General features: G+C 38.9%; 1 protein-coding gene across 6 annotated transcripts in view; it reads left to right on the top strand.

The window, feature by feature from the left end:
- The first annotated feature begins 3,505 nt into the window (after positions 1-3,505).
- C7 (complement C7) overlaps positions 3,506-16,118 on the top strand; it is a 34,741-nt gene continuing 22,128 nt past the window's right edge. For 5 of the 6 annotated variants that reach the window (XM_030471287.1, XM_030471290.1, XM_030471286.1 and 2 more), the window contains exons 1-14: positions 3,506-3,854; positions 4,143-4,198; positions 4,946-5,021; positions 5,957-6,098; positions 6,895-7,036; positions 7,899-8,037; positions 8,592-8,726; positions 9,858-10,101; positions 10,722-10,835; positions 11,253-11,419; positions 12,436-12,664; positions 13,228-13,399; positions 13,769-13,856; positions 15,247-15,379. In XM_030471287.1, the coding sequence (XP_030327147.1) occupies positions 3,849-3,854; positions 4,143-4,198; positions 4,946-5,021; positions 5,957-6,098; positions 6,895-7,036; positions 7,899-8,037; positions 8,592-8,726; positions 9,858-10,101; positions 10,722-10,835; positions 11,253-11,419; positions 12,436-12,664; positions 13,228-13,399; positions 13,769-13,856; positions 15,247-15,379 (1,843 nt within the window). In that variant the 5' untranslated portion in view covers positions 3,506-3,848. The remainder of the gene's footprint in view (positions 3,855-4,142; positions 4,199-4,945; positions 5,022-5,956; positions 6,099-6,894; positions 7,037-7,898; positions 8,038-8,591; positions 8,727-9,857; positions 10,102-10,721; positions 10,836-11,252; positions 11,420-12,435; positions 12,665-13,227; positions 13,400-13,768; positions 13,857-15,246; positions 15,380-16,118) is intronic. The other variant, XM_030471291.1, reaches the window with a different exon arrangement.

Below are 16,118 nucleotides of genomic sequence, written 5' to 3'. Positions count from 1 at the left end.
GGCAACTGATCGCCAGCTAGGATAGTGAATTGTGAATTTCGATGCCACCATTTTCTGTCCAGAAGAGTGAGCAGTGGGGGTGCTCTAAATCTGCTACTGTAGAGATGAACAGCAACCAGAAGAGTTTGTAAAAGGTGGTGATTCACTGGCACTTCAGGAGATGCCAGTGGCTGGCTGCAACTGCAAGCATAGGTGTTTCCTGCTGCCCTCCCTCCTCTCACACTTCCACCTCTTTTCTCTCCTCTCTCTCCTCCATGGCTTTATGTTTTACTCTTTTTCTGGGTCAGTTGCCCACTAGACCTTCCTGAGAGATGATCTAACTTAAAACCAGCACAAAACCACGCAGACTTTTTGCTGGAGTATTTTTCCGTCATTGTAATAAATCAAACTGGCTCACAGAGAGGGACCAAATTGTGCCAAAGACAGCACCCCAGATGTGCAGAAGGAACACATGGTGGGGATTTGAAGTGAAAGCAGGAGAAAATGTGGAAAAAACAGAATAGTTACTCACCATTTTGGGCAGTTTCAAGCTGCTAAATTTGACCATGTCTTGTGTCCTAAGATCAGAACCTAACCCTAAAGAACAGTAATTATTTGTTTGCCCAAATTTGTGTGCACACAGGCTGAAATGTCTGTGCTCTAGAGAACTCTGATTTATTACCTATGTACTACTAAAGCTCTCTGAATTTTGAATTAAAATAACGTGAGCTCTTCATTCAAAACTGAGCTCTAACAGCCCTTTTTGTCTAGTTTCTGCAGCATATGGATTCCAGCATCTAAGGCAATATCCTTCTACAAGGTCCCCTGAGAGAGAATCATTTGCATTACAGTTAGCACAGCAGTAATCCTATCTGACATATTTCATAGAGACACATCCCAAGGCATTGTCATTAATCCTTGAAATGTGACAAATACATTAAAAGCAAAACAGGCAATTAAAATGCTTTAAAAAAAAAAAAAAGAGAGTGAGATGTCATTAGCAAATAGAAACAAATCCAGAAACTCTCCAAGTCAATTTCACAATTTAAAACCATAATGACAAGATGTTCTTTCTCTACTCAGTTGTCACTGGATCCTTGGCATTTGCAGCAGTCACAGAGCACAGACTGTCTTTAGGGCCTTAATACATAATGAACTTGGACAATGAAGACACAAGACTATTTAAAGCTTCGTAAACTATAGAGTAACCTTAGCATCAATCCTATAAAAGGCTGGAAGTCTACAGGGAAATATTGCTGATATAATTATATTCTGGCTGACCTTAGTGTGAAGTAGAATACAGACAATACCATTTCATGCTGTCTCCAGACCAGGCAGGATATCATTAGCCCAGCAAGTGAAGCATTGCATTAATCATTCTTGTGCTAGAATTATCATTTGGTGCAAGACCAGAAATGCCTTGCCTTATGGCTAACCCCTTGTGTCTCTCAAACTGCTCCTCTTTTATCCCCCTAAACCATTGGTTTTAAGCCTAAAGGCAGCTTATTGCTGAATAAAGCATAGAAACATTTAGCAAGAACTTAAAATTGCTATGATAAAACACATTTTTAATGGCAAAATGGATAGTAGATTGTTGCCATTTTCATTAACAGTAAGAGAAAATCAGCCCTGTCTTTCCTGTAAGCTACACTCTGTACCTCACTACCATGCAGTCAGCTCCTTCTATCAGGCTTTTTCTTCAAATTTGTGTTATTGTAAAGGTGCCTATGAGCCCAACTGGGACTGTGCTACGTGCTGCATAGTCTCTTGTCACAAAATTGCAGTGTAAGTACATTATCATGCAACTGCACATAGTCAAAACCACAGGAAGGTAGGAAACTATCTAATGGTCCACAGTCTAAATGCTAAGTAGAAAAAAAGTTACTATAAGTACCCTATGAATTGAAAAAGTAATGAACCGTTCACAGTGCCACTGTTGTAGAGGAGACTGAACATCTGTACGCTGCAAACCAGGAAAGTGCCATGGGACCTGTGGACTTGCAGTCCTAGGAGTGACACAACTCCAGCTTTAATCTCTCTCTGTTTTTCACCTTGTCAGTTCAGTCTCTTTGCTTTTGTTACTGCTGAAGCCAGGTTCAATAAAAAAGCAGAATCCTGATTCAAATGAAAGAAGATAAGTGTTTGAGCTGAGATACCTGAGAATGTGCACTAAAAGAACTGTTGTGTAGCATCCGCCAAAGCAACATTTTTGTCTTGCTGAAATGCTTCTTGGCAAGAAGACATTCCATCTATATAAACTCATTTGAATATGATACCCAGTGCTATCAATGATTTTACTACCCGTTATTGAAGAGCAGATCCCCCCCATACTTTCTTTGCTAGATGTATTTGTCCTTCTTATGTTTATTTGCATGTTTGTTTGTGAGCAAATTACAGTATATCTTTATCTAGAGAGTTATTATAGCTAATGATGTACTTACAGAAAGTGAAATTGCAATCTAAGCCATTAAAACAGCTAACTGTAGGATCAAGACAAATGTCTGGAGAGATAAAATATTCTTCAGAGTTCCTGTATTCTGGGCCAGGTATTAAAGGGCTTAACTCAGTTTTAATCATTTCCTTCATAGCAAATGACCACTGACAATGTTACACAAATTGGTCATAAAATTTAAAAGGCACATGAGGATTTAGATCAAAAGTGATAAATGTACAGAAGTGATGAAAGTGTATGAATTACATTAGCAAAGAGATTCTTGGTTACTAAACCTGAAAAGTCCCCAGAACAGCTCTGGCTTAGCTAAATTGTCTCTGGGGTTGCCAGCTTCTGAGGAGTGGACATAGGCACAGGCATCCCTCACATGGATGGAGTAATGTGGCCCAAGATCTGGGCATCTCCTTAAGGAAAGCAGACCATGCCAAAAGAGTGCAGGGTTTAAAAGTTACCGTGTAGTAATGCTGTGACATGAAGCATTTAGTTTTCTGAGGACTGTGTTAAACTGTACAAAATAGATGTAGTATCTGAGACATAATATATAAAGAGTTTTCAGATAGGGGTGCTGCTTTTCCATGAGGGCTTCATCCAGGCTCCATTAGGATAAATTAATGTAAATTTTCTCAGCAATGGCATTTTCTTGCTGTTACTGTAATGGACCAACTCTGGAAAGTGAAAAAAAGTCAAAAGGAAAAATAAGAAAGCATATCAGGGTGAGGAAAGAGAAAATGGAGTGCTCTTACGCTTCAGGGACATCCACGCATAAAGCCAGCTGTTGATTGTCATTAGAACTAGGGGCTGTGTATGACCTTAGGAAGTCTTTCACAGGCAGGACCATTAGGCAGAATTTGCCTAAACTTGCATTCAGATCCATAAGCTGATTTCAGTGTGAGAACTGATACACAAAAATCAGCATGGCTGCAGAAGTGGAGACAGAAGATTGCATGATCAAAATTAAACTGTAACAACACCAGCTTAGTTCCTACTTCTTACTGAAGCTGGGGGCTGAGCTGTGGTGCAGAGTATGTGACCAGGACTGGCCTGGGATCTCTGAAAAGTCTTGTTCAGAGGAAAGAAACTGTGAGAGAGAAGATAAGGAAAAGATTATTGTTCTTCCAGTAAGTGCTCTTCACAACTTTGTGCCAGCCCCAGTCAGTACATTCAGGCCTTGATTTATATGTCTTAAAAACCCTGAGCAACTCTCAAAGCAGGCTGTGTCCCTGGAGAGGACTAGATGGGTTAAGATTAAAAGTCCTTGGCAATATTCAGCCTTTTTAGGGAAAGAAGAGCAGAAAAGCAAGGCAGAGTGAGAAAAGACATACAGTAGCAGACAGACTGACTGACTCCTTTGGCTGCTGAATTGAGTGGAAGTGCATTTTCCCCGGTAATTGCTGGATATCCAAGTATTTCATCTAACATGAAGGTAAGACAATTGCTTACTTAATTCATACTGATGAAGTGAATATGACAAGTGCAATGAAATATTAATTTATATGGAGAAATACTTAGCTGAAAATGCAATTAGGTAGTATTGTGAGAAAGAAGAGAAATAAAAAACAACAGCTTGCACAACAAAGCTGAAGAAAATAAGCGTTACGCTCTCCTTTATTTCTTAAGCAGATGAGTGTAAAGATTGCAGAAAGTTAGAACAGCTGCATGAGCTAATGGAAAAAGCAGAAAGTAAGTTTGCTTTTGCTCCTCTTTTTCTCAGGTGCTGGGAATTTTTCTGTTGCTGGAAGTTTCAGGCTTCTTTTCCACTTTTTCCAGGTGAATATTTCGTTAGTAAATTACATGCTGAAGACTAAGCATGTGTAATTTAGCAGACAACTTCTGGTGCACGACATGGGGCAGGGCTTAAACGGGTCTTCAGATATATTTCCTGGGGGAGAAGACACTGGTATCAGGACTGCCACTGCCATCAATGGTTACAAGAGTGAGGTGTTATGGTGTCCCTCAGCTCTGCCCAGAGGAGTCAGCCGCCCATCAGAAGAGCACACAGTAGTGGTGTGAGCCACAGCAGTGCACATATATGAAACACAGCACAGCTTACTCCAGGCAGCCCTGATCCTGGGAGCACCCTCAGTGTTTCCCATTGGCAGACTGGCTGGCTGAGAGCTGCCGTGGGAAGGTCTGCTGCACGCCATGGCACACACAGCCCCTGGCAGCTCCCTCCCATCCCCAAATGTGGTCTGTCAGCTCCTTGCTTTGCAGTGTGAAGCTGGTCTTTGAAGCTTGTATTATGGTTGCACAAAGTCCTTGCTGATCTCCAGGCTAGGTAAATGTGCGTAGTTTCTTCTTCTCAGTGACTGGAAAGTGCAAGCTGAGTCTGACTGCATTCATACATATGGAAAGCAAACCCAAGTGGTTTTAGACGGAGCCTGATCATACCCTTAATTGTTATTGTAGGTCTGCTTTGCTGTTTAGGGAAGTTTTGCACTAATTCTTAGGGATGGAAATCCCTGATAATATTTCTCTCTCTTTTTTTTTTTAATTCAAAAAATACGCCTGGAGCAGCCCTTCCCCTCCAGTCCACTGCCACTGGAATTCTTTTGGCCCTTGGTCTGAGTGCAATGGCTGTACTCAAAAACAGGTATAGATGGACACTCCTATTCTGTACTCATGACTTCATAAACTTACGCTTTTTTCATAGTAATTAGGGAGCCTGTGTATCTTTAAAACCCCAGACCTGGTGTCAGGCAAAAGCCCCAGCAGAACAAGAAGACTGAGGAACAAAGAACTCAGAACGGAAATCCTCCAATCTGTCCCAAATATATTCCCTTTCAAAGCTATGATACTCATGTTGTAAAATAATTTGTGCACTTTTTATTTTGGTGATAGTTCCAAAAAGCTTGACTCAACTGTTCATTTAATAGAGATATTCCTCCTCTGATGCTGGTTTGTACCAATTCTGCTGATTTTTCATTAGTGGTGTCACATCTCAAGGAAAGAATACTTGGTTGCAGAGTATTATATTCAATGAAAACAAAATTATTATTTTTACAGTGTAACTCTCTTGATGTGCAAGATACTTGCTTTTGATTTTCTTTCTCATTTACTTTGATGTTGCATCAATTAGGGAGGAATTAGTCAAAATTAAAGCTGTGCCATGAGACAGTGCTTCCTCTTTTTAGAAGCAACAAGTAGCTCACTTGTTTATCATCTTCCTTAATGACACTGTTTACTTTGAAGAATTCTAACAAATTCATATCAGGAATGGTTGGTCCTGTTAAAAATGTAAAACGAAACAGAGATTTGTCAGCAGCTTTCTCTTGGTTTCAGTTACATATCATATTTTTGAACAAAACAGCCAAGCTTGTGCATCAGTCTAGAGACCGTATAGATAAAATAGTTGTCTTTCTATTAACTTGTTACCATATTGTGGTAATAGCAAGTGTGGTTGTTCTCAGAAAAAACAGTGAATGTCAAATTTCCTTACAGCAGTAGAGTAGTAGCATTGTCTTGACACTAGTAAACTGTTCCTGCTTTGCATTTAGATTTCTGAGTTCTCCCTTGATTTGCATTCAGATTCGGAGGCGGACAGTAGCAGTTTATGGCCAGTATGGGGGAGCCCCCTGCTCTGGGGATGCCTTTGAAACAAGACCATGCACAGCCACAAGGGGATGCCCAACAGAGGATGGCTGTGGTGATCGTTTCAGGTGTCACTCGGGTACGATCCAAGATCTTTTTCACCATTTTCTGGACATAAAGTTAAGAAATTAATCTTACTGTCTTTGAACTTTAGTAAATGGGCAATGGCTTCGTAGAATCCTTGACCTATATATAAATTTGATTTAGGAGGATGTTTCCTTTTTTCCGTCCTGTTTTCCACATGTTTTTAATTCATCTGGAGTGTTGCAGAGCTTTGCAGATAATATGCTGCAGCTCTGGTAGCCTCTCTAAGTCATTCTGCCTTACTTATTTGACCCAGAGACCTTATGAGAAGGTAATTAAAGAATACAACCTTAGATGTGATTGTCTAAAGCAAGGCTATATACAAACATCTTGGAAATCACCTGGGTTGTGGAAACTGATGCTCCCTAGAATAGTCCTTGTATCCAAGCAGCTTCCATTACCTTCACAAAAACGCATATTGTCTCAGTTGGTAGACGTTTATCACAGAGGAACATGATAAACATGTTTTGGTGCTACCAGAAAGATAATCATAGTTAATCGCAAGTGATGTGGTCAAAGGATGAAAGCTCAGGAAATAAATCTAGAAGTCAACTGTTTTATTAATATATAATAAGCCCCAAACGGCTGTGGTTCCCTCGAGTGTACTATACACCGTTTCTTTATGTCTACATTTACTGTTGCTTCACAAGCCTCCTGGGCTCAGACTGTTCACCCTGAGAGTGAACAAGCTAATTAATGTAGTAGATAAGTGGGACTTTTGCTTTGATTTTGGTGATTTATTTTTAAATGAACAAACACTTATTTCCCTGTGCATTTTTGTTCTGATTTAGGTCAGTGCATTAGCAGATCTCTTTTATGCAATGGAGATCAGGATTGTGAGGAAGATAGTGCAGATGAAGATCGATGTGAAGAGAAGAAGACTGTATGTGATATTGATAAAACCCCTCCGAATTCAGAACTTACAGGAACAGGGTAATGTTCTGTGCTAGGTTCAGTAGTACTGGTGCCAAGTGCATTTACATTTTTGTAGTATTTACAAGCTCTGGCTGTACAGATAGGCTTCCTGGGCTTATGGTAAAATGTTCCATATGCAAAAGTGTTCAGTACAATGGCTTCCATCTTGCTAATGGCTCAGTGCAGCCAGGATGTGCAGACCCTTTGATCTGAAGCACAGAATAAAGCTTTTTATCTTTCACTCCTGATATTGAAAAACATCTTTCAAGATATGAAATGAAATGTCAACCAATACCACATGATCATCAGCATGGAAAAATTGAGCTAGCAATGCTCATGATTCTTCTTCCTTGCTGTTGCCTTTAGTACTGTGGTTCCATATGGATTTCTGTTTATACATCCCATTTACAACCTAGCAAAATAATTATCTTAAGTTTCTTTAGGGCAGTTGCGTCACTTGTTATGCAATATAATTCAGATATAATAATAATAATAAAAAAAACATTTTGGAATGGAAGCCTTGTTGTTTATGTGCAGTGTTGCTTAATTAAACTTAATAAAATCAGTTGTGATACATATGAATGTCTTGATGTTAAGAAATATGATATGTATTCATTTTTGTTGACAAATAAAGAGCAACATTTTGCTTTCCATATTGTAAAATGCTCTGCACATTACAGTTCTGCAGGTATAGAAGTCTATCAGTCGATATCCCCTTTTCTTGGGTAAATCAACTTGTGATCTTTATCTGAAGATGCAGATATAGTTGTCTATTATAATGGCTTTGCAATTCAGTTATAATGGCTTTGCAATTTTTGCTTCCTGTAAAATAATTTGCTACCTTTCTGTCTTACTGATTTTCATGTTTTTCTCTTCATAGTTTTGATGCCATTACTGGTGAGACTAGGGGAAGAGTCATTCATACAAAAAGCTTTGGAGGACAGTGCAGAAAGGTCTTCAGTGGTGATAGGAGAGATTACTACAGACTGAGTGAAAGCGTTCTTGCTTATACTTTTCAGGTATGTTTCCATTAAGCACAGCTTTGTGTTTAGAGTCATGATTAAAATGAGGAGAGTGATGCAAAGCTTGTAGGGACTCTTGGTAGGTAGGTTTCCCTAAATTCAGCTGAATGACACCTGTTCCTTCTCTGCAGTCGCTTAATATTTTTAAATTCAAACTGGTCTATATATTGCTAAAATGAAAGGAGAAAAAAGATGTTATTGGATGGGATATATTATTGGATGGGATTTTTATATGTGCACAAGGCTTTGTCGAGATCTTCCAGAAAGCTACTTTGAAGTCACTGTCTTAGAGATTTGGGTTGCCTCACACTTATCAAAAGCAATGCCAAGCAATCCTTAATGTACTTTACTTCATAATATATATACTTAATATACAAATATATATATGTGATGCTTTTCCAATAGTATTCAGTACTTTTCATGAAATCTGAAATGGATGCAGCCTGAAAAACACATCGGATTTTTTGCATCAGGAAGGACTTGCTTTACTCTATAATTTTTAACATCCTTCATGAAACCCTTTATACAGAATTCTATCTTTCATATTCTAGGTTAAAATTCAGAATGATTTCAGTTACGAGTTTTTCAACAGCAGCTGGTCTTATATGAAACACACAGAGAGGTATGAAAAATCAAACCGTGGGCACAGTTATTCACAGAATAAAATTCTACAACACAGCCAAAAGGTATGTATATGGTATGTATATGTTGTCACTGTGGCTTAATATTTTTCATAAATATTTTCATCTTCTTTTTCATGTACCTTTATAGTGAGATGCAAGTATTTATTTTATTCAGATATTTCTGGCACAAAGTGCATGACAATAAAAATCCCATAAAAACTTTACAATCAATTAGGAAGTGTTGGCTGCTGTTTTACTTTCTCCATTTTTACTTCTCTACTAGTAATTTATTTATTTACTATCTGTTTTCATCCCTATTTGAGGAAGAAAAATATTGACTTCTTCTTATAATTAATTAATCTTTTGCATTTTTGTTTCATGATTTACTGCCTTTTTTTTCCCTTTTACATCTGTCAGCATCTGTGATTAAAGTGAATTTGTTTTTTAATTAATTTTCCACTAATAGAAACCCATAAAGATTTCTGTTTTAAACATCCAGGAGGTCACAGTGCTTATGCTTTTGACTCGTATAAAAAGGAGAATTAAATAAATAACTTGAGAGTAACTCTCAATTATGAAGTACAATCTCTATCTTATAGCAAATAAAATCAAATAATAAATTCATAGATTTTATGGCCCCAAAGCTGACAGAAGAGAAGCTCATTTTACTGCACTAACAATTATATATTTTGAGACTTCCTAACAAAGTTCAAAAGCAACTTTGAGAAGCTAAGGTGAAGAATATGGGATAGACAGATAGGAGTTTATATTTCAGCTAGAACTGCTTTCAAATAAAGGCTCCTCCAGACAAAACAAGGTACAAAGAAGACCACACTACTGCCTCTGATTTGCTTTCAGACAAGGCTTGTTAACCTGCAGCTGTCAGGCTTCTGGTGTTGGAAACCACCATCAGCTTTGAAGAATGATATTTTGCTTTCTTATTCGTCCTTATGTTAGCTTTCCAGCACATAGGAGAAAAATAAAGATGTTGCAGCAATTATAAATGAAGGTTCAAAAGATATTTCTTATTTTCAGAGTGGTGTTTTTTTTTGCATTCACCAAGTTGCTTAGATACATCCAACAGCTCCGTATAAGCTGTTGATTAGTAGCCAATATAACATGCATGTCAGCGGGATAGCAGGAACCACCCTGATAGTAGCATGGGGCATGACTGACATCTTTTCTTTTCCCCAGAGTAAGCAGCTGATGGTTGTTGAGAACAGTGTGGAAGTTGCTCAGTTTATTAACAACCGCCCAGAATTTCTTACTCTTGCGGAGCCCTTCTGGAGGGAGCTTGCCAACCTTCCAGTCATCTATGAGTACAATGTCTACCGAAGACTTATTGAACATTTTGGGACTCATTTCTTACACTCTGGATCTCTAGGAGGACATTACAAAGTTATTTTTTATATGGATACTGACAAAATGAAAGCAGAAGGTAGAGTACTAGAGTATTTGATACAAGCATCTAAGTGAATAAACAAGAATAAAAATTTATTTGCATGTTCTGCCAGCTAGTGTCTAAAATCAAATAAGAGACATCTGTTAGTCACCGCATTATCTTCACAGGCAAAAGAAAGTAGATTAGAAAATGTGCTCAAACCACAACATTAAGTTCTAGATCCACATCTCTGAACTGCTGTGCTCAGAAAAGCAAAGATTTGGTAGTTGATTCAGGACTTCCTCAGGCTAAACTTGAATTCTAGTGCCAGCCTAAATCTTAAATAATGTTACATCTTAAGAGCTATTTGGAGATGAAGGTTGGATAAAACTGTGTAAAGCAGAATAACTTACAAACAGAGCAAACACCAGAGTGACAGGTATGATGGTACTCAGTGTGGAGCGGTGCTGTAGAATTAGGGACTGCTGAGAAACTAGAGAAAAGAAAAAATAAGTGTTTTCCAGATACACCTACTATTTCTCTAGCAGGATGTGCTAGTTGGTTGCCTTCTAATTTAGGCATAATACTTCATGACCTCTCAAGTCAATGGGAAACTTGGAAATTAATCCAACACACTTTCTGTGTACAGTATTGTTTAAAGAATCAATTATCTGCAGGTATGAGCATAACAGACATGTATGACTGCACCACATCAGGCTGGAATGCATTCATTGTGAAAAATAAGAAAGTAAAGTGCTCCAAACTGGATGAACTGCTACAGACTTCTTCAGGTAAGTGTTCAACAGTGACTCGTGTAGTTGGCAAGTCTCCATCTTTCATCTCCTTGTAAGTAGCTGTCAAAATGAGGAGCAGGTGTTGATAGCTTTGTTGAACTCTTTATCTTAACACGCTGAACCCAGACACCAAGTGTGTGTCTCTCCAGCACTCATCAATCATCAAGCTAATGCTTTCCCAGTAATTGGTACTTTCCAGGGCACCCTAAGTCAGAGCTGCCAAGATACCTGAAAAACCACATACTTCTTACCTATTATCAATGTAGGAGCCCTTGATCCAGGCACAGGTGGTGATCTGCTCTAATGAGTCCTTTTCCTACTTGCTAGCATAGTTTTTGCATGTATTGTTTCTATTTCCATTTGTAAATATAGCAATGGTAGTATTTTTCTGTATTTTTCATCCTGAATCTACAGGAAGCAGTGGTAATAAGATTAAAGGAGACCCCTACATAGAAGGAGGAAGCCCAGGTGCTGTTGCTGGCCTTAGTTATCTAGAGCTGAATGATCCTGCTGGCAATAGTCAGAGATACTCCTTTTGGGCTGGATCAGTGACAGACTATCCCAGAGTAATTAAAGAAAAGGTAAGGCTATTTTCTTGAAGAAAATATGAGCAGTTGGGATCACCTCAAGAGGAGAAATGATTAAGCCATAGCTAGTTATTAATCAAGCTGTAGTCTGCAATCATTTTGTTTTCAGATCACTTTATAAAAAAGAAAAGTTCACGAGAGGAAAATTCCATGATGTTAACGTAATCAGCTGCATCACAAATCTAAGTCATTTAGCAGACCAATACCTACAATCTTACCAGCCTTCTGTGACTACAGGGGAATTCTGCTTAAGAATAGAGGGTCACAATTGCATTGGAGAAAGCCCAGATTTGAGATAGCCCATTTCCTGAAACACATACTGGCACTTCAGTGTGGCTTCCACTCAGCTTGCCAACTTCTTTGTGTCGCTTTTATCCTTCCTCCTTCTCTCTTCATCCAGAAGTTTAGTGTAACGTGATTCTGGAAGCCAGACACTTCAAAGTTGGGCATGGCCATATTCATTGCTGCCTTGACTATGTCCCTTTTGGGAACTGACCACGTGCTGGAGAATGGTATAAACGCAAAAGATTTCTGACAGAAAGTTTTCAATTAAATGTCAAAGCACAGAATATCATAAAATAGGCAAGAGAAATGCAAAATGTTTTCACTTATTTTTACCTTCAGTCACTGCTCAGTGAAATACCATGATGGATTGCTTAAATGTCCAGCTTCTTGGGCTAGGAACAGCTGGGTGAGATTTTGGGTTACTGTACATTGGTGGTCTGTGTTACACTTCTATCTCAACCATAATATCATAGCTCAAGCATGTTTAAACATGATTAATCCACTGCTAGCTTTAAGGGATGCTGTTAAGCAGGGCTGACTTTTCAGGAAAAAGCTGGTATGAAATACTAACAGAAGATTTTAGCTAACTAGATAGCAAATTAGAGCATCTGTCAACCCCCATGGGCAGGAGCATACATCACAAATTAGTTTGCATCATGAAATGTGCTTATAAACTCTTATTATCCCAATTATAACTAATATGAATGTTTCTCTACTGTGTGTAGCTAACACCATTATATGAGCTGGTAAAGGAAGTGCCCTGTTCCTCAGTCAAAAAACATTACCTAAAACAAGCGATTGAAGAATATATGGCTGAAAATGATCCCTGCAAATGTCAGCCTTGCCAGAATGGTGGTGAGGCAGCCGTGGAAGGAACTCAGTGCATGTGTTACTGCAAGCCTTACACCTTTGGAGCAGCTTGTGAGCTGGGAACTCTCGTGCAAGATCAGCCAGGTTAGCACTCTTCAAACCTGTGAGAGTTTAGAAGTGGCAAAGTGTGCTCTCCTGCTTCTGAGGTCTGTTTGTCCCACTGCACAACCTGAATGAGTGGCTAATGTGCAGTGCCTGCTTGGGCCAGATATCACTGCAGACATACAGCATGGGTAGAGAGCATCATGCTAAGCCTGAGTTTTAACCTGTCCAAACAGTACTTAACAAAGAATTGGTTCTATTATTGTTAAATGCAGTGGACAATACTAACTGCTCAAAATGTAACCTTCTAGAAATAAGTATGTATACTAAATGATTATCAGTCACTTTAAAAATTTTTGCTTTTAAATTTTGTAGTTAATTGCAGCTGATAGCTATTTTTATGTTCTCTAAGGCTCTGATAACATATAGCCTCTGTAGAATTATGCTTACATAAAATACAGCTGGGAAAAGGTGCGAGATTAGGTCATTGCAACTTGGGATTCTCTGCAAGGGCCCAGTTTGGACCATCACTAGCTTTGAACAGCCTGTGCCTTTAAATCACCTACGGAGTGGCTTAATATGAAATATTCCCAAACATTACATAGGTGGTGTTGATGGACACTGGAGCTGCTGGTCTTCCTGGAGTCCGTGTTCAGGGGGAAGAAAATCAAGGAGTCGGAGCTGCAACAACCCCTCCCCACATGGTGGCGGGAAGGCCTGCATAGGAGAGCAGCATGAAAGCAGATCATGCGAAGATGAGGAGTTGCAGCATTTTCGGTAAGCAGAAAAACAAAACCATTTGTAACACAACTGCAGAAAGATTTAAAAATCTCTTTCAGAAGGATGCATAAGCTATTGAACTAAGGGAGGAGATCACTTACTGAGCTTTTATATTTAGGTTGAAACAAAATGAAATTCAGCAGCTGTGAACCTGATGCAAGGTAAGAGAAGAAAATTGAGTAAAAGCTGGTAAACTTGACTCCATTCTGTTTGGCACTCTCTCAGATAACCTGGCAGTTCCCAGTTTAAGTGTAATTGTCAAGTAAATGCAATGCATAATAGTCTTGGGCTTCACTGAAAAGTATAGAATTTTGAAAGGAAGGGAAACTAAATTCAAACTAAATTGTACTTTTGCTTGATTCATAGCTTGATTGAACCGCACTGTTTTGATTTATCTGGAACTCCTACAGAGTTCTGTTCACCTCCTCCTCTCTTGGAAAATGGATTTGTTCAAGTAAGTTATTCCTATTACTCTATTATCTGTCCTATCCCTACTTGCAGTGTTTCTATTAAAGTCAACACAGATTTTCACTTGTAAATTTGTATTTATCTTGGTAAGTTTAGTATCAGAGCTATTGTATAACAGATCTCTCAGCGTTTGTCCCTGGCTGAAGTTTACTTAATATTGGCCAAGACTTCCTACTAAAAATAAAAGAAAACCAAAAAAGCCCCACCTTAAAAACCAGAAAAAAATCTGTGCTTTTCTGGACCGTGGTACCTACAGAGAAAAGTAATCTACTTCTCCTATACTCTATACACACATTACAATTTTTCTGAGCCACATGAATTACATATAAAGTACAGGAAACTGGAGAAAAAAAGCAGCAGTGAAAGTAAACTGTTAAAGCTTTTCCAACAGTCCATAGCAAGGTTAAAAACAGATTTTAGTAATTTTCACTTTACACCCTGTAACTCACCGTTGCACTTTCTTGTTCCCTGTTGAAACTGTGATCTGGCAAGGTATTTGACTGACTGTAACTCAGGCCTGTTTAATAAGGGAGACTAAATCTTCCCCTGGATGAATGGATTATGCCTCCTCCATGTTATGAGTCTGTCTAGAATCTTTTTGCTCAATAAATAGATAAAAAGATTGGTTCAAAATCAGTTAGTTGCCTCTGCACAACTTCAACCTGAGGTGAGATCCAAAATTTTGTGCTCCCTCTATTGCCAGTGATTTTTTGGGGCTGGCAAATCAACAGCTGTCTTCTATAATAATATTTTTGGTTCACAAACTAAAGGAAAAACCCTGCAATTTGTGAAGTAGTCTCAATTTTTCCTAAGATCTCTCCTTAGCAGAAAGTGGGATATAAAGTAAGAAAAGACTTACGTCTTCAAGTCCGGCTCTTTTGAGTGACCATATAACATTAACCTCGAGGAAGCTGATAACATGCCATCCTAAGAATTAGCAAAGCCATATACTCTCCACTGATGCCCCTGGAAGACTGTTCAAGCACTTATGTTCCCCCTCTAATGCTTGACAACAGCCATATTTGCAGTCAGTTCATAAACTGGCAGGATACCACTGTTCCACCACCGATGTACCACTGCCAGACCCCTGTCACAGGGTACCTTCAGCTCTAACCCTCCCTTCGCTAAGGGAGATAGCCCAAATACTCTGTATTATACCAACTTATTTGCAGCATCATCTCCATTTTTACCACATTTACTGGCTATGTGGCCAGAATTGCCCACAGTATTCCAGACACTCTTATCAGTGCATTGCAGAATGGCAATAATACTTCCTGCTGTCCTCAGCCACTGCATTCCAGAATCAAAGGGAATTCAACACTGCTGGTGGTTCTTAGATAGTGTATCTAAAATTTCTTCTGTTCCTTTTCTTTCAGAATGCTGAAAACTTATACTCTGTTGGGAAAAGCATTGTTTATGCTTGCAGACATGGGTATTCTCTTGTTGGTGATCCCATTGCAAAGTGTGGCAGTAATTTACAGTGGCAAGTTGGAGACAGATATTGCCAGGGTATGTCTAACTGATTCTTTATTTGAAATACAACTCCATTCCTGAATTCCAGTGAAACATCTCTGACCATCTGCTTTCCAACAACAAGGGGGAAAAATACACACCTGCATTTCCCAGTTCTCTAGACATAATCAGGTCTAAATTGACTTATTTTGAATCCAGATACTGTAATACTGAAACAGAAACATGCAAGAGAGTCTGGTTTTAAGGAAGGCTGGAAGTGAGGGAGACTAAATTCCAGTCCAGGAATTACTTCCTGTGGAAACAATTTTATTGCTTAATTCAGTCCTGTGGCTATATCCAAGATCCACGGAAATGAGTCTATATCTAAAGCCACCTGAGGAAAAGGTTCAGGAGGCAGCACTAGGCAACCACAAAGTTCTCAAATAACCACTTTGTCATAAGAACACAACTCCAAGGATCACTTTATATCTTGGATGATCTCCCCACTTCACTCTTTTGCTCTAACCTGGTCCATAACCATTAGGGTTTCTTTTTTTCCCTGCGCATTTTATTTGTGAGTCAACCTTGAGTGTGATCATATAGACCTGGGAATTTTCAGACCTGCAGTTCAACACCATCCTTTCCTCCTTCCAATCAGGACTGACTGCCTATAAATGCTAGTCCACACTGTTTAAATGCCACCTCTTTGCATATCAGTATACAGTCTCCCAGGGTCCTGTATGTATGACCTCTGTCTAGTGGGGTGTTACTTTCTAGTATGAATACTCAACAGAAG

Source organism: Strigops habroptila, chromosome Z (assembly GCF_004027225.2).
Source record: "Strigops habroptila isolate Jane chromosome Z, bStrHab1.2.pri, whole genome shotgun sequence".
Classification (NCBI taxonomy): domain Eukaryota; kingdom Metazoa; phylum Chordata; class Aves; order Psittaciformes; family Psittacidae; genus Strigops; species Strigops habroptila.
The sequence above is the reverse complement of the archived record's forward strand: the minus strand, read 5'-3'. Positions and strand labels throughout refer to the sequence as shown.